At 61.0% G+C, this 18,783-nt stretch overlaps 1 protein-coding gene across 1 annotated transcript; it reads right to left on the bottom strand.

Annotated features, from left to right (window-relative positions):
- Positions 1-426: 426 nt before the first annotated feature.
- Positions 427-18,544, bottom strand: C5H1orf35 (chromosome 5 C1orf35 homolog). Its single transcript, XM_072154913.1, has 9 exons — positions 18,428-18,544; positions 9,248-9,352; positions 9,016-9,166; positions 8,771-8,816; positions 8,604-8,686; positions 8,446-8,518; positions 8,298-8,377; positions 8,122-8,226; positions 427-921 (listed from the first exon to the last, which is right to left on the bottom strand). Exons 2-9 carry the CDS (start codon positions 9,339-9,341, stop codon positions 657-659), a joined length of 897 nt encoding a protein of 298 aa, XP_072011014.1. The 5' UTR covers positions 9,342-9,352; positions 18,428-18,544; the 3' UTR covers positions 427-656.
- Between the last annotated feature and the right edge of the window lie 239 nt (positions 18,545-18,783).

The raw sequence follows: 18,783 nt of genomic DNA, 5'->3' as shown, positions 1-18,783 counted from the left end.
GCTATGCATTGTATATTCTCTTGCTCAGTCTCGCTGGATCTCAGAAACATCCCCTTTTCTAAGAAAACCACTAACCAGTGTTCTCCTTACTAAACTCTCCCCTCTATAATCTATACTCACTGCATCGGTACAGGTGGTCCGGTCAATGCCCCGGGGGAGGGCCTCCAGTCTGTGCCGTTTGCCCTACTCCTTCTGGATGCAGAATATACTAATCCCCCTGATCCACAGAGCTGTGCACAGTGCTGCCCCCTATCTTTCCTCCTTCAATCTTCCAGTGACCTAATAATATTCCCTGGAACGTTCTACCCCCAAACTATCGGACCGATACCAAACCAGCAAAGCTTTAGAAGTGGCCTAAACACCCAACTCTTCAGACAGATCCATCAAATTTTTGCATATTAGGGGCTCACACACTGCGGGGCGGAGTCATGGAAGACCAGATTTTACTTTATTGATATAAAAGGGTAAGTATTCACAGTGACCCCTGACTCCGATGGATCCAAGTATGTAAAGTCCAATATAAAGTCTGAAATCCCCTCAGTCCTGGTATACACAGACCCCCGGACCGCTGTGGGCACATCAGACGCACAGTGCTGGCGCTGTCCCTGAGAGACACAGGGGGCTCCCCGTGGACCTCACTACTACAAGACGCCTCATCAATCCTCCGAGTCCGTGTCATGCCGCCTCTTTGCTCCTCGTGGAGACGGTGACCTCTCCCGCCTGGTCTTAGTGGAGGGCCGTGCCGGCCGGTGAGGGGGGCTGTAACTGGAAGAGGGGCTGTGGTGGCGCCCAGGGGAGCAGCTCCGCTCTGATGAACGTCTGCGGTGGTGGCGAGCGCTGCGGCTCCGCTCTGATGAATGGCTGCCAGCTCCAGCAAGCGGCCCTGATGGATGATCCTTGGAGGGGCCCATTCTCCTCCGCCTGACCATATAGAAGGGGTTTAGAGTGGTCACAAAATACAAAGGGAAGAGGAGCAGAGCCGAGCGCGTGAGGACATCACACACAGCTCAGCACCGAGGGAAGAGGAGCAGAGCCGAGCGCAAGAGGACATCACACAACACACACAGCTCAGCACCGAGGGAAGAGGAACAGAGCCGAGCGCAAGAGGACATCACACAACACAGAGCTCAGCACCGAGGGGAGAGGAGCAGAGCCGAGCGCAAGAGGACATCACACAACACACAGCTCAGCACCGAGGGAAGAGGAGCAGAGCCGAGCGCAAGAGGACATCACACAACACACACAGCTCAGCACCGAGGGGAGAGGAGCAGAGCCAAGCGCGTGAGGACATCACACAACACACACAGCTCAGCACCGAGGGAAGAGAAGCCGAGCCGAGCGCAAGAGGACATCACACAACACACACAGCTCAGCACCGAGGGGAGAGGAGCAGAGCCGAGTGCAAGAGGACATCACACAACACACACAGCTCAGCACCGAGGGAAGAGGAGCAGAGCGCGCGAGGACATCACACAACACACACAGCTCAGCACCGAGGGAAGAGGAGCAGAGCCGAGCGCAAGAGGACATCACACAACACACACAGCTCAGCACCGAGGGAAGAGGAGCAGAGCCGAGTGCAAGAGGACATCACACAACACACACAGCTCAGCACCGAGGGGAGAGGAGCAGAGCCGAGTGCAAGAGGACATCACACAACACACACAGCTCAGCACCGAGGGAAGAGGAGCAGAGCGCGCGAGGACATCACACAACACACACAGCTCAGCACCGAGGGAAGAGGAGCCGAGCGCAAGAGGACATCACACAACACACACAGCTCAGCACCGAGGGGAGAGGAGCCGAGCGCAAGAGGACATCACACAACACACACAGCTCAGCACCGAGGGAAGAGGAGCAGAGCCGAGCGCAAGAGGACATCACACAACACACACAGCTCAGCACCGAGGGGAGAGGAGCAGAGCCGAGCTCAGGAGGACATCACACAACACACACAGCTCAGCACCGAGGGAAGAGGAACAGAGCCGAGCGCAAGAGGACATCACACAACACACACAGCTCAGCACCGAGGAAAGAGGAGCAGAGCCGAGCTCAGGAGGACATCACACAACACACACAGCTCAGCACCGAGGGGAGAGGAGCAGAGCCGAGCGCGCGAGGACATCACACAACACACAGAGCTAAGCACCGAGGGAAGAGGAGCAGAGCCGAGCGCGCGAGGATATCACACAACACACACAGCTAAGCACCGAGGGAAGAGGAGCAGAGCCGAGCGCGCGAGGATATCACACAACACACACAGCTCAGCACCGAGGGAAGAGGAACAGAGCCGAGCGCAAGAGGACATCACACAACACACACAGCTCAGCACCGAGGGGAGAGGAGCAGAGCCGAGTGCAAGAGGACATCACACAACACACACAGCTCAGCACCGAGGGGAGAGGAGCAGAGCCGAGCGCAAGAGGACATCACACAACACACACAGCTCAGCACCGAGGGAAGAGGAGCCGAGCGCAAGAGGACATCACACAACACACACAGCTCAGCACCGAGGGAAGAGGAACAGAGCCGAGCGCAAGAGGACATCACACAACACACACAGCTCAGCACCGAGGGGAGAGGAGCAGAGCCGAGCACGCGAGGACATCACACAACACACACAGCTCAGCACCGAGGGAAGAGGAGCCGAGCCGAAAGCAAGAGGACATCACACAACACACACAGCTCAGCACCGAGGGAAGAGGAACAGAGCCGAGCGCAGGAGGACATCACACAACACACACAGCTCAGCACCGAGGGAAGAGGAGCAGAGCCGAGCGCGTGAGGACATCACACAACACACACAGCTCAGCACCGAGGGGAGAGGAGCAGAGCCGAAAGCAAGAGGACATCACACAACACACACAGCTCAGCACCGAGGGGAGAGAAGCAGAGCCGAGCGCAAGAGGACATCACACAACACACACAGCTCAGCACCGAGGGAAGAGGAGCCGAGCCGAGCGCAAGAGGACATCACACAACACACACAGCTCAGCACCGAGGGAAGAGGAACAGAGCCGAGCGCAAGAGGACATCACACAACACACACAGCTCAGCACCGAGGGAAGAGGAACAGAGCCGAGCGCAAGAGGACATCACACAACACACACAGCTCAGCACCGAGGGGAGAGGAGCAGAGCCGAGCGCAAGAGGACATCACACAACACACACAGCTCAGCACCGAGGGAAGAGGAGCAGAGCCGAAAGCAAGAGGACATCACACAACACACACAGCTCAGCACCGAGGGGAGAGGAGCAGAGCCGAAAGCAAGAGGACATCACACAACACACACAGCTCAGCACCGAGGGAAGAGGAGCCGAGCGCAAGAGGACATCACACAACACACACAGCTCAGCACCGAGGGAAGAGGAACAGAGCCGAGCGCAAGAGGACATCACACAACACACACAGCTCAGCACCGAGGGGAGAGGAGCAGAGCCGAGCGCAAGAGGACATCACACAACACACACAGCTCAGCACCGAGGGGAGAGAAGCAGAGCCGAGCGCAAGAGGACATCACACAACACACACAGCTCAGCACCGAGGGAAGAGGAGCCGAGCCGAGCGCAAGAGGACATCACACAACACACACAGCTCAGCACCGAGGGAAGAGGAACAGAGCCGAGCGCGCGAGGACATCACACAACACACACAGCTCAGCACCGAGGGGAGAGGAGCAGAGCCGAGCGCGCGAGGACATCACACAACACACACAGCTCAGCACCGAGGGAAGAGGAACAGAGCCGAGCGCAAGAGGACATCACACAACACACACAGCTCAGCACCGAGGGAAGAGGAGCCGAGCGCAAGAGGACATCACACAACACACACAGCTCAGCACCGAGGGGAGAGGAGCAGAGCCGAGCTCAAGAGGAAATCACACAACACACACAGCTCAGCACCGAGGGCATCACACAACACACACAGCTCAGCACCGAGGGGAGAGGAGCAGAGCCGAGTGCAAGAGGACCTCACACAACACACACAGCTCAGCACCGAGGGGAGAGGAGCAGAGCCGAGCGCGCGAGGACATCACACAACACACACAGCTCAGCACCGAGGGAAGAGGAGCAGAGCCAAAAGCAAGAGGACATCACACAACACACACAGCTCAGCACCGAGGGAAGAGGAGCCGAGCGTGCGAGGACATCACACAACACACACAGCTCAGCACCGAGGGAAGAGGAACAGAGCCGAGCGCAAGAGGACATCACACAACACACACAGCTCAGCACCGAGGGGAGAGGAGCAGAGCCAAGCGCAAGAGGACATCACACAACACACACAGCTCAGCACCGAGGGGAGAGGAGCAGGGCCGAGCGCAAGAGGACATCACACAACACACACAGCTCAGCACCGAGGGAAGAGGAGCAGGGCCGAGCGCAAGAGGACATCACACAACACACACAGCTCAGCACCGAGGGAAGAGGAGCCGAGCGCAAGAGGACATCACACAACACACACAGCTCAGCACCGAGGGGAGAGGAGCAGAGCCGAGCGCAAGAGGACATCACACAACACACACAGCTCAGCACCGAGGGAAGAGGAGCAGAGCCGAGCGCAAGAGGACATCACACAACACACACAGCTCAGCACCGAGGGAAGAGGAGCAGAGCCGAGCGCGCGAGGACATCACACAACACACACAGCTCAGCACCGAGGGAAGAGGAGCCGAGCGCAAGAGGACATCACACAACACACACAGCTCAGCACCGAGGGAAGAGGAGCCGAGCCGAGCGCAAAAGGACATCACACAACACACACAGCTCAGCACCGAGGGGAGAGGAGCAGAGCCGAGCGCAAGAGGACATCACACAACACACACAGCTCAGCACCGAGGGGAGAGGAGCAGAGCCGAGCGCAAGAAAACATCACACAACACACACAGCTCAGCACCGAGGGAAGAGGAGCCGAGCCGAGCGCAAGAGGACATCACACAACACACACAGCTCAGCACCGAGGGAAGAGGAACAGAGCCGAGCGCAAGAGGACATCACACAACACACACAGCTCAGCACCGAGGGAAGAGGAACAGAGCCGAGCGCAAGAGGACATCACACAACACACACAGCTCAGCACCGAGGGAAGAGGAACAGAGCCGAGCGCGCGAGGACATCACACAACACACACAGCTCAGCACCGAGGGAAGAGGAGCAGAGCCGAGCGCAAGAGGACATCACACAACACACACAGCTCAGCACCGAGGGAAGAGAAGCCGAGCCGAGCGCAAGAGGACATCACACAACACACACAGCTCAGCACCGAGGGAAGAGGAGCAGAGCCGAGCGCAAGAGGACATCACACAACACACACAGCTCAGCACCGAGGGAAAAGGAGCAGAGCCAAGCGCAAGAGGACATCACACAACACACACAGCTCAGCACCGAGGGGAGAGGAGCAGAGCCGAGCGCAAGAGGACATCACACAACACACACAGCTCAGCACCGAGGGAAGAGGAGCCGAGCGCAAGAGGACATCACACAACACACACAGCTCAGCACCGAGGGAAGAGGAACAGAGCCGAGCGCAAGAGGACATCACACAACACACACAGCTCAGCATCGAGGGGAGAGGAGCAGAGCCGAGCGCAAGAGGACATCACACAACACACACAGCTCAGCACCGAGGGAAGAGGAGCAGAGCCGAGCGCGCGAGGATATCACACAACACACACAGCTCAGCACCGAGGGAAGAGGAGCAGAGCCGAGTGCAAGAGGACATCACACAACACACACAGCTCAGCACCGAGGGAAGAGGAGCAGAGCCGAAAGCAAGAGGACATCACACAACACACACAGCTCAGCACCGAGGGAAGAGGAGCAGAGCCGAGCGCAAGAGGACATCACACAACACACACAGCTCAGCACCGAGGGGAGAGGAGCCGAGTGTGCGAGGACATCACACAACACACACAGCTCAGCACCAAGGGAAGAGGAGCCGAGTGTGCGAGGACATCACACAACACACACAGCTCAGCACCGAGAGGAGAGGAGCAGAGCCGAGCGCGTGAGGACATCACACAACACACACAGCTCAGCACCGAGGGAAGAGGAGCAGAGCCGAGCGCAAGAGGACATCACACAACACACACAGCTCAGCACCGAGGGGAGAGGAGCCGAGTGTGCGAGGACATCACACAACACACACAGCTCAGCACCAAGGGAAGAGGAGCCGAGTGTGCGAGGACATCACACAACACACACAGCTCAGCACCGAGGGAAGAGGAGCAGAGCCGAGCGCAAGAGGACATCACACAACACACAGAGCTCAGCACCGAGGGGAGAGGAGCAGAGCCGAGCGCGCCAGGACATCACACAGAGATCAGCCCCGAGGGAAGAGGAGCAGAGCCGAAAGCAGGAGGGCATCACACAACACACACAGCTCAGCACCGAGAGGAGAGGAGCAGAGCCGAGCGCGCGAGGACATCACACAACACACACAGCTCAGCACCGAGGGAAGAGGAGCAGAGCCGAGCGCGCGAGGACATCACACAACACACACAGCTCAGCACCGAGGGGAGAGGAGCCGAGTGTGCGAGGACATCACACAACACACACAGCTCAGCACCAAGGGAAGAGGAGCCGAGTGTGCGAGGACATCACACAACACACACAGCTCAGCACCGAGGGAAGAGGAGCAGAGCCGAGCGCAAGAGGACAGCACACAACACACAGAGCTCAGCACCGAGGGGAGAGGAGCAGAGCCGAGCGCGCGAGGACATCACACAGAGATCAGCACCGAGGGAAGAGGAGCAGAGCCGAGTGCAAGAGGACATCACACAACACACACAGCTCAGCACCGAGGGAAGAGGAGCAGAGCCGAGCGCAAGAGGACATCACACAACACACACAGCTCAGCACCGAGGGGAGAGGAGCCGAGTGTGCGAGGACATCACACAACACACACAGCTCAGCACCAAGGGAAGAGGAGCCGAGTGTGCGAGGACATCACACAACACACACAGCTCAGCACCGAGGGAAGAGGAGCAGAGCCGAGCGCAAGAGGACATCACACAACACACAGAGCTCAGCACCGAGGGGAGAGGAGCAGAGCCGAGCGCGCGAGGACATCACACAGAGATCAGCACCGAGGGAAGAGGAGCAGAGCCGAAAGCAGGAGGGCATCACACAACACACACAGCTCAGCACCGAGAGGAGAGGAGCAGAGCCGAGCGCGCGAGGACATCACACAACACACACAGCTCAGCACCGAGGGAAGAGGAGCAGAGCCGAGCGCGCGAGGACATCACACAACACACACAGCTCAGCACCGAGGGGAGAGGAGCCGAGTGTGCGAGGACATCACACAACACACACAGCTCAGCACCAAGGGAAGAGGAGCCGAGTGTGCGAGGACATCACACAACACACACAGCTCAGCACCGAGGGAAGAGGAGCAGAGCCGAGCGCAAGAGGACATCACACAACACACAGAGCTCAGCACCGAGGGGAGAGGAGCAGAGCCGAGCGCGCGAGGACATCACACAGAGATCAGCACCGAGGGAAGAGGAGCCGAGTGCAAGAGGACATCACACAACACACACAGCTCAGCACCGAGGGAAGAGGAGCAGAGCCGAGCGCAAGAGGACATCACACAACACACACAGCTCAGCACCGAGGGAAGAGGAGCAGAGCCGAGTGCAAGAGGACATCACACAACACACACAGCTCAGCACCGAGGGGAGAGGAGCAGAGCCGAGTGCAAGAGGACATCACACAACACACACAGCTCAGCACCGAGGGAAGAGGAGCAGAGCCGAGATCAGGAGGACATCACACAACACACACAGCTCAGCACCGAGGGCATCACACAACACACACAGCTCAGCACCGAGGACATCACACAACACACACAGCTCAGTACCGAGGACATCACACAACACACACAGCTCAGTACCGAGGACATCACACAACACACACAGCTCAGTACCGAGGACATCACACAACACACACAGCTCAGTACCGAGGACATCACACAACACACACAGCTCAGTACCGAGGACATCACACAACACACACAGCTCAGTACCGAGGACATCACACAACACACACAGCTCAGCACCGAGGGAAGAGGAGCAGCGCTGAGCACAGGTCCCTGCAATGGCTGCCGGCAGTTCTCACCTGTCTTCATCGCCTGATGAGGAATCCGGCTGCCGCCGCCGCTTCTCCTTCTTCTTCTCTTTCTTTTTCTTCTTCTTCTTCTCCTTCCTCTTCTTGACCTCTGACCTGAGACACAGACACTGTCAGACACTTAGGGGGCTCCCCCAGAGCACCTCTGAGCCCGGTGACATCATCACCTGGACGTCCGCTGCTCCTCGCTCTTCTCCTGCAGCGTCTTCTCCGGGGGAAGGTTCTGCCGCTCTCCCGTCTTCTGATGCTGAGGGACAGGAGAAGTCAGGGATGGGGAAGGTACCTACCTGTGAGGACACCTACAGCTACACTTACTGTGAAGATAGAGAAGCCCATCTTTGTCGCCTCCTTGTCTTCCTTGGAGAGGGTCATCCGGGCCGAGGACACACTGTGGGGTAACAAGGACAGCAGGGGCAGGTGATGGGGCAGGAAAGGGCAGGTATCAGGGCATCTCTAGGACCCCGCCCTCTTACCTGGAGGTGCCCAGGCCGAGCACCCGATCCACCCCGCGCTCATCCCGCTCCGATCCTTCCCGCTTACACGCCTCTGCAAACTCCTATCAACACAGGAAACAGGGCCATGACCCCGGACACCACCCAGGAGCGGGTGCCATGGGGAAGGGTGCGGGGGTTTCTCTCACCTCCTTGCTGAGACCTTTGGGCTGTCGCGTCACCGTCTTGTAACCCCTGAAAGACAAGAGAGTGCAGCACTGAGTGCCTGGCCGGCCCGCATCAAACAGCGGAGGGTCTGTTACAGTGTATCAGTCTGGAGGGATCACATTCTGGTGTCTCAGGAATGAGCAGGGGGATCCTGAGGTCACATGATGGAAACGCAATGTGGGTGGAGCAGGGGTGTCAGGCCCCGCCCTCTCCAGGTGTCACTCACAGTGCAGCCAGCATGGCCTCCTCCTCTGCTTGCTTGACGGCAGCCAGCTCCTGCTCCCGGCTCGGGGCCCCCGCGCCCTGCTTGTTCTTTGCGTACCACGTCAGATCCCGACCCTTCTGCCAGCGACCGACCGGCGCCATCAGCGAGTTCCCTGCAGACAGACGCCATTATCATACCAGCAGTCCTCACACATGAAGCAGGCGGCTCAGGATGAACGCAGGGACTGCATTACCCAGGTAGTTCTCCCGCTGTTTGTCCGTCTTCACATCTTCCCAGTTGAATTGGTCTTGGCCCCCGCGGACGCCTCCCCTGGACGAGCCAAACATGGCGGCGGCCTCTGCCGGGAGAAACAAGATGGAGGCCGAGGGGTCAGTGCCCTGAGAGAGAGGCCGATCATGGAGGACCCCACTATCCCCCCGCACTAATACTACAGCCCCCGCTCTGAGGGAGAGGCCGAGCATGGAGGACCCCACCATCCCCCCGCACTAATACTACAGCCCCCGCTCTGAGGGAGAGGAGAGGCCGAGCATGGAGGACCCCGCTATCCCCCCACACTAATACTACAGACCCGCTCAGAGGGAGAGGAGAGGCCGAGCATGGAGGACCCCGCTATCCCCCCACACTAATACTACAGCCCCCGCACTGAGAGAGAGGAGAGGCCGAGCATGGAGGACCCCACTATCCCCCCGCTCTAATACTACAGCCCCTGCTCTGAGAGAGAGGCCGACCATGGAGGACCCCACTATCCCCCGCACTAATACTACAGCCCCCGCTCTGAGGGAGAGGAGAGGCCGAGCACGGAGGACCCCACTATCCCCCCGCTCTAATACTACAGCCCCCGCTCTGAGGGAGAGGAGAGGCCGAGCATGGAGGACCCCACTATCCCCCCGCCCTAATACTACAGCCCCCGCTCTGAGGGAGAGGAGAGGCCGAGCATGGAGGACCCCGCTATCCCCCCGCTCTAATACTACAGCCCCCGCCCTGAGAGAGAGGAGAGGCCGAGCATGGAGGACCCCACTATCCCCCCGCCCTAATACTACAGCCCCCGCTCTGAGGGAGAGGCCGAGCATGGAGGACCCCACTATCCCCCTGCACTAATACTACAGCCCCCGCTCTGAGGGAGAGGCCGAGCATGTAGGACCCCGCTATCCCCCCGCACTGATACTACAGCCCCCACTCTGAGAGAGTGCCCGAGCATGGAGGACCCCGCTATCCCCCCGAATTAATACTACAGCCCCCGCTCTTAGAGAGAGGAGAGGCCGAGCATGGAGGACCCCACTATCCCCCCGCACTAATACTACAGCCCCCGGCCTGAGGGAGAGGAGAGGCCGAGCATGGAGGATCCCGCTATCCCCCCGCTCTAATACTACAGCCCCTGCTCTGAGAGAGAGGCCGAGCATGGAGGACCCCACTATCCCCCCGTCCTGAGAGAGAGGCCGAGCATGGAGGACCCCACTATCCCCCTGCACTAATACTACAGCCCCCGCTCTGAGGGAGAGGCCGAGCATGTAGGACCCCGCTATCCCCCCGCACTGATACTACAGCCCCCGCTCTGAGAGAGTGCCCGAGCATGGAGGACCCCGCTATCCCCCCGAATTAATACCACAGCCCCCGCTCTTAGAGAGAGGAGAGGCCGAGCATGGAGGACCCCACTATCCCCCCGCACTAATACTACAGCCCCCGCTCTGAGAGAGAGGAGAGGCCGAGCATGGAGGACCCCACTATCCCCCGCACTAATACTACAGCCCCCGCTCTGAGGGAGAGGCCGAGCATGGAGGACCCCACTATCCCCCCGCTCTAATACTACAGCCCCCGCTCAGAGAGAGGCCGAGCATGGAGGACCCCACTATCCCCCCGCACTAATACTACAGCCCCCGCTCTGAGAGAGAGGAGAGGCCGAGCATGGAGGACCCCACTATCCCCCGCACTAATACTACAGCCCCCGCTCTGAGGGAGAGGCCGAGCATGGAGGACCCCACTATCCCCCCGCCCTAATACTACAGCCCCCACTCAGAGAGAGGCCGAGCATGGAGGACCCCACTATCCCCCCGCACTAATACTACAGCCCCCGCTCTGAGGGAGAGGCCGAGCATGGAGGACCCCACCATCCCCCCGCACTAATACTACAGCCCCCGCTCTGAGGGAGAGGAGAGGCCGAGCATGGAGGACCCCGCTATCCCCCCACACTAATACTACAGACCCGCTCAGAGGGAGAGGAGAGGCCGAGCATGGAGGACCCCGCTATCCCCCCACACTAATACTACAGCCCCCGCACTGAGAGAGAGGAGAGGCCGAGCATGGAGGACCCCACTATCCCCCCGCTCTAATACTACAGCCCCTGCTCTGAGAGAGAGGCCGACCATGGAGGACCCCACTATCCCCCGCACTAATACTACAGCCCCCGCTCTGAGGGAGAGGAGAGGCCGAGCACGGAGGACCCCACTATCCCCCCGCTCTAATACTACAGCCCCCGCTCTGAGGGAGAGGAGAGGCCGAGCATGGAGGACCCCACTATCCCCCCGCCCTAATACTACAGCCCCCGCTCTGAGGGAGAGGAGAGGCCGAGCATGGAGGACCCCGCTATCCCCCCGCTCTAATACTACAGCCCCCGCCCTGAGAGAGAGGAGAGGCCGAGCATGGAGGACCCCGCTATCCCCCCGCTCTAATACTACAGCCCCCGCCCTGAGAGAGAGGAGAGGCCGAGCATGGAGGACCCCACTATCCCCCCGCCCTAATACTACAGCCCCCGCTCTGAGGGAGAGGCCGAGCATGGAGGACCCCACTATCCCCCCGCCCTAATACTACAGCCCCCGCTCTGAGGGAGAGGAGAGGCCGAGCATGGAGGACCCCACTATCCCCCCGCCCTAATACTACAGCCCCCGCTCTGAGAGAGAGGAGAGGCCGAGCATGGAGGACCCCGCTATCCCCCCGCCCTGAGAAAGAGGCCCGAGCATGGAGGACCCCACTATCCCCCCGCCCTGAGAGAGAGGCCGAGCATGGAGGACCCCACTATCCCCCCGCCCTGAGAGAGAGGCCGAGCATGGAGGACCCCACTATCCCCCTGCACTAATACTACAGCCCCCGCTCTGAGGGAGAGGCCGAGCATGGAGGACCCCGCTATCCCCCCGCACTGATACTACAGCCCCCGCTCTGAGAGAGAGGCCGAGCATGGAGGACCCCGCTATCCCCCCCGAACTAATACTACAGCCCCCGCTCTTATAGAGAGGAGAGGCCGAGCATGGAGGACCCCGCTATCCCCCCGCACTAATACTACAGCCCCCGCTCTGAGAGAGAGGAGAGGCCGAGCATGGAGGACCCCACTATCCCCCGCACTAATACTACAGCCCCCGCTCTGAGGGAGAGGAGAGGCCGAGCATGGAGGACCCCACTATCCCCCCGCACTAATACTACAGCCCCCGGCCTGAGGGAGAGGAGAGGCCGAGCATGGAGGACCCCACTATCCCCCCGCACTAATACTACAGCCCCCGCTCTGAGAGAGAGGAGAGGCCGAGCATGGAGGACCCCACTATCCCCCCGCACTAATACTACAGCCCCCGGCCTGAGGGAGAGGAGAGGCCGAGCATGGAGGACCCCACTATCCCCCCGCACTAATACTACAGCCCCCGCTCTGAGAGAGAGGAGAGGCCGAGCATGGAGGACCCCGCTATCCCCCCGCACTGATACTACAGCCTCCGCTCTGAGAGAGGCCGAGCATGGAGGACCCCACTATCCCCCGCACTAATACTACAGCCCCCGCTCTGAGGGAGAGGAGAGGCCGAGCATGGAGGACCCCGCTATCCCCCCGCTCTAATACTACAGCCCCTGCTCTGAGAGAGAGGCCGACCATGGAGGACCCCACTATCCCCCGCACTAATACTACAGCCCCCGCTCTGAGGGAGAGAAGAGGCCGAGCATGGAGGACCCCACTATCCCCCCGCACTAATACTACAGCCCCTGCTCTGAGAGAGAGGCCGAGCATGGAGGACCCCGCTATCCCCCCGCACTAATACTACAGCCCCCGCTCAGAGAGAGGCCGAGCATGGAGGACCCCACTATCCCCCCGCACTAATACTACAGCCCCCGGTCTGAGGGAGAGGAGAGGCCGAGCATGGAGGACCCCGCTATCCCCCCGCTCTAATACTACAGCCCCTGCTCTGAGAGAGAGGCCGACCATGGAGGACCCCACTATCCCCGCACGAATACTACAGCCCCCGCTCTGAGGGAGAGGCCGAGCATGGAGGACCCCACTATCCCCCCGCACTAATCCTACAGCCCCCGCTCTGAGGGAGAGGAGAGGCAGAGCATGGAGGACCCCGCTATCCCCCCGCACTAATACTACAGCCCCTGCTCTGAGAGAGAGGCCGAGCATGGAGGACCCCACTATCCCCCCGCTCTAATACTACAGCCCCCGCTCTGAGAGAGAGGCCGAGCATGGAGGACCCCACTATCCCCCGCACTAATACTACAGCCCCCGGCCTGAGGGAGAGGAGAGGCCGAGCATGGAGGACCCCACTATCCCCCGCTCTAATACTACAGCCCCCGGCCTGAGGGAGAGGAGAGGCCGAGCATGGAGGATCCCGCTATCCCCCCGCTCTAATACTACAGCCCCTGCTCTGAGAGAGAGGCCGAGCATGGAGGACCCCGCTATCCCCGCACTAATACTACAGCCCCCGCCCTGAGAGAGAGGCCGAGCATGGAGGACCCCACTATCCCCCCGCACTAATACTACAGCCCCCGCTCTGAGGTAGAGGCCGAGCATGGAGGACCCCACTATCCCCCCGCCCAAATACTACAGCCCCCGGTCTGAGGGAGAGGAGAGGCCGAGCATGGAGGACCCCACTATCCCCCCGCTCTAATACTACAACCCCCGCTCTGAGGGAGAGGCCGAGCATGGAGGACCCCACTATTCCCCTGTACTAATACTACAGCCCCCGCTCTGAGAGAGAGGCCGAGCATGGAGGACCCCGCTATCCCCCCGCACTAATACTACAGCCCCCGCTCTAAGGGAGAGGCCGAGCATGGAGGAACCCACCATCCCCCCGCACTAATACTACAGCCCCCGCTCAGAGAGATGCCGAGCATGGAGGACCCCACTATCCCCCCGCCCAAATACTACAGCCCCCGGCCTGAGGGAGAGGAGAGGCCGAGCATGGAGGACCCCGCTATCCCCCCCGCACTAATACTACAGCCCCCGCTCTGAGGGAGAGGCCGAGCACGGAGGACCCCACTATCCCCCCGCTCTAATACTACAGCCCCTGCTCTGAGAGAGAGGAGAGGCCGAGCATGGAGGACCCCACTATCCCCCGCACTAATACTACAGCCCCCGCTCTGAGGGAGAGGAGAGGCCGAGCATGGAGGACCCCGCTATCCCCCCGCACTAATACTACAGCCCCCGCTCTGAGGGAGAGGCCGAGCACGGAGGACCCCACTATCCCCCCGCTCTAATACTACAGCCCCTGCTCTGAGGGAGAGGAGAGGCCGAGCATGGAGGACCCCACTATCCCCCCGTACTAATACTACAGCCACTGTTCTGAGGGAGAGGCCGAGCATGGAGGACCCCGCTATCCCCCCGCACTAATACTACAGCCCCCGCCCTGAGAAAGTGCCCGAGCATGGAAGACCCCACTATCCCCCCGCTCCTCCCGTCTCTCCCCCTCCTCCTCCTGTCTCTCCCCCTCCTCCTGTCTCTCCCCCTCCTCCTGTCTCTCCCCCTCCTCCTGTCTCTCCCCCTCCTCCTCCTCCTGTCTCTCCCCCTCCTCCTCCTCCTGTCTCTCCCCCTCCTCCTCCTCCTGTCTCTCCCCCTCCTCCTGTCTCTCCCCCTCCTCCTCCTGTCTCTCCCCCTCCTCCTCCTGTCTCTCCCCCTCCTCCTGTCTCTCCCCCTCCTGCTGTCTCTCCCCCTCCTCCTCCTGCTGTCTCTCCCCCTCCTCCTCCTGCTGTCTCTCCCCCTCCTCCTCCTGTCTCTCCCCCTCCTCCTCCTGCTGTCTCTCCCCCTCCTCCTCCTGCTGTCTCTCCCCCCCCTCCTCCTGTCTCTCCCCCTCCTCCTGTCTCTCCCCCTCCTCCTGTCTCTCCCCCTCCTCCTCCTGCTGTCTCTCCCCCTCCTCCTCCTCCTGCTGTCTCTCCCCCTCCTCCTCCTCCTGCTGTCTCTCCCCCTCCTCCTCCTGCTGTCTCTCCCCCCCCCTCCTCCTGCTGTCTCTCCCCCCCTCCTCCTCCTGTCTCTCCCCCTCCTCCTGTCTCTCCCCCTCCTCCTCCTCCTGTCTCTCCCCCTCCTCCTCCTCCTGTCTCTCCCCCTCCTCCTGTCTCTCCCCCTCCTCCTGTCTCTCCCCCTCCTCCTGTCTCTCCCCCTCCTCCTGTCTCTCCCCCTCCTCCTGTCTCTCCCCCTCCTCCTCCTGCTGTCTCTCCCCCTCCTCCTCCTGCTGTCTCTCCCCCTCCTCCTCCTGCTGTCTCTCCCCCTCCTCCTCCTGCTGTCTCTCCCCCTCCTCCTCCTGCTGTCTCTCCCCCTCCTCCTCCTGCTGTCTCTCCCCCTCCTCCTCCTGCTGTCTCTCCCCCTCCTCCTCCTCCTGTCTCTCCCCCTCCTCCTCCTGCTGTCTCTCCCCCTCCTCCTCCTGCTGTCTCTCCCCCTCCTCCTCCTGCTGTCTCTCCCCCTCCTCCTCCTGCTGTCTCTCCCCCTCCTCCTCCTGCTGTCTCTCCCCCTCCTCCTCCTGCTGTCTCTCCCCCTCCTCCTCCTGCTGTCTCTCCCCCTCCTCCTCCTGCTGTCTCTCCCCCTCCTGCTGTCTCTCCCCCTCCTCCTCCTGCTGTCTCTCCCCCTCCTCCTCCTGCTGTCTCTCCTCCTCCTGCTGTCTCTCCCCCTCCTGCTGTCTCTCCCCCTCCTGCTGTCTCTCCCCCTCCTGCTGTCTCTCCCCCTCCTGCTGTCTCTCCCCCTCCTCCTCCTCCTGTCTCTCCCCCTCCTGCTGTCTCTCCCCCTCCTCCTCCTGCTGTCTCTCCCCCTCCTCCTCCTGCTGTCTCTCCCCCTCCTCCTCCTCCTCCTGCTGTCTCTCCCCCTCCTCCTCCTGCTGTCTCTCCCCCCCCTCCTCCTGTCTCTCCCCCTCCTCCTGTCTCTCCCCCCCTCCTCCTGCTGTCTCTCCCCCTCCTCCTCCTCCTGCTGTCTCTCCCCCTCCTCCTCCTGCTGTCTCTCCCCCCCCTCCTCCTGCTGTCTCTCCCCCCCTCCTCCTCCTGTCTCTCCCCCTCCTCCTGTCTCTCCCCCTCCTCCTCCTCCTGTCTCTCCCCCTCCTCCTCCTCCTGTCTCTCCCCCTCCTCCTGTCTCTCCCCCTCCTCCTGTCTCTCCCCCTCCTCCTGTCTCTCCCCCTCCTCCTGTCTCTCCCCCTCCTCCTGTCTCTCCCCCTCCTCCTGTCTCTCCCCCTCCTCCTGTCTCTCCCCCTCCTCCTGTCTCTCCTCCTCCTGCTGTCTCTCCCCCTCCTCCTCCTGCTGTCTCTCCCCCTCCTCCTCCTGTCTCTCCCCCTCCTCCTCCTCCTGTCTCTCCCCCTCCTCCTCCTGCTGTCTCTCCCCCTCCTCCTCCTGCTGTCTCTCCCCCTCCTCCTCCTGCTGTCTCTCCCCCTCCTCCTCCTGCTGTCTCTCCCCCTCCTCCTCCTGCTGTCTCTCCCCCTCCTCCTCCTGCTGTCTCTCCCCCTCCTCCTCCTGCTGTCTCTCCCCCTCCTCCTCCTGCTGTCTCTCCCCCTCCTCCTGTCTCTCCCCCTCCTCCTCCTGCTGTCTCTCCCCCTCCTCCTCCTGCTGTCTCTCCCCCTCCTCCTCCTGCTGTCTCTCCTCCTCCTGCTGTCTCTCCCCCTCCTGCTGTCTCTCCCCCTCCTGCTGTCTCTCCCCCTCCTGCTGTCTCTCCCCCTCCTGCTGTCTCTCCCCCTCCTGCTGTCTCTCCCCCTCCTCCTCCTCCTGTCTCTCCCCCTCCTGCTGTCTCTCCCCCTCCTCCTCCTGCTGTCTCTCCCCCTCCTCCTCCTGCTGTCTCTCCCCCTCCTCCTCCTGCTGTCTCTCCCCCTCCTCCTCCTGCTGTCTCTCCCCCTCCTCCTGCTGTCTCTCTCCTCCTCCTGTCTCTTCCCTCCTCCTGTCTCTTCTCCTCCTCCTGCTCTCTCTCTCCCTCCTGTCTCTCCCCCTACTGCTGGCTCTCTCCTCCTGCTGTCTCTCCCCCTCCTGGCTCTCTCCTCCTCCTGTCTCTTCTCCTCCTCCTGCTGTCTCTCCTCCTCCTGCTGTCTCTCCCCCTCCTGGCTCTCTCCTCCTCCTGTCTCTTCTCCTCCTCCTGCTGTCTCTCCTCCTCCTCCTGTCTCTTCTCCTCCTGCTGTCTCTCTCCTCCTCCTGTCTCTCCTCCTCCTGCTGTCTCTCCTCCTCCTGCTGTCTCTCCTCCTCCTGCTGTCTCTCCCCCTCCTGGCTCTCTCCTCCTCCTGTCTCTTCTCCTCCTCCTGCTGTCTCTCCTCCTCCTGCTGTCTCTCCCCCTCCTGGCTCTCTCCTCCTCCTGCTGTCTCTCCTCCTCCTCCTGTCTCTTCTCCTCCTCCTGCTGTCTCTCCTCCTCCTCCTGTCTCTTCTCCTCCTGCTGTCTCTCCTCCTCCTGCTGTCTCTCCTCCTCCTGCTGTCTCTCCCCCTCCTGGCTCTCTCCTCCTCCTGTCTCTTCTCCTCCTCCTGCTGTCTCTCCTCCTCCTCCTGTCTCTTCTCCTCCTGCTGTCTCTCTCCTCCTCCTGTCTCTTCTCCTCCTCCTGCTGTCTCTCCTCCTCCTGCTGTCTCTCCTCCTCCTGCTGTCTCTCCTCCTCCTGCTGTCTCTCCCCCTCCTGGCTCTCTCCTCCTCCTGTCTCTTCTCCTCCTCCTGCTGTCTCTCCTCCTCCTGCTGTCTCTCCTCCTCCTGCTGTCTCTCCCCCTCCTGGCTCTCTCCTCCTCCTGTCTCTTCTCCTCCTCCTGCTGTCTCTCCTCCTCCTCCTGTCTCTTCTCCTCCTCCTGCTGTCTCTCCTCCTCCTCCTGTCTCTTCTCCTCCTGCTGTCTCTCTCCTCCTCCTGTCTCTTCTCCTCCTCCTGCTGTCTCTCCTCCTCCTGCTGTCTCTCCCCCTCCTCCTGTCTCTCCCCCTCCTCCTGTCTCTCCCCCTCCTCCTGCTGTCTCTCCCCCTCCTCCTCCTGCTGTCTCTCCCCCTCCTCCTCCTGCTGTCTCTCCCCCTCCTCCTGTCTCTCCCCCTCCTGCTGTCTCTCCCCCTCCTCCTCCTGCTGTCTCTCCTCCTCCTCCTGTCTCCCCTGTTATCGCTGCTGCTCTCTGTAGTCAGTCACTGCCTCTAATACACATGGGGGGGTCTCTGGGGAGGATTAGGGGGGAAGCCATCGCAGTGGTCGCGGTCCCTCAGGACATTATGATGGCGCCCCGTCCCCCCTCACACTCCTCGTCTGTCACTCACTCAGATTTCCCGGGTCCTGAGCACTGGCAGCAGATCACACTCACTTCCGGCGGAGGGCAGGAAGAGGAGGGGCTTCTGGGTCATATGACCCGAGCACCGGAGGCCGCGCAGCCATGTTTGTTATGGGCAATTAGACTCTGAATGGTGCATATATATATATATATATATATATATATATATATATATATATATATATATATATATATACACGACTGTTATTCCTCATGACCCCATAGGGGTGAGGAGGCTGTGTGTAATGACTCCATAGGGGTGAGGAGGCTGTATGTAATGACTCCATAGGGGGTGAGGAGGCTGTATGTAATGACTCCATAGGGGGTGAGGAGGCTGTATGTAAT

This window comes from Engystomops pustulosus, chromosome 5, assembly GCF_040894005.1.
Source record: "Engystomops pustulosus chromosome 5, aEngPut4.maternal, whole genome shotgun sequence".
Taxonomy (NCBI): Eukaryota; Metazoa; Chordata; class Amphibia; order Anura; family Leptodactylidae; genus Engystomops; species Engystomops pustulosus.
Note: the sequence above shows the minus strand (reverse complement) of the source record. Positions and strands in the feature narration are given on the sequence as shown.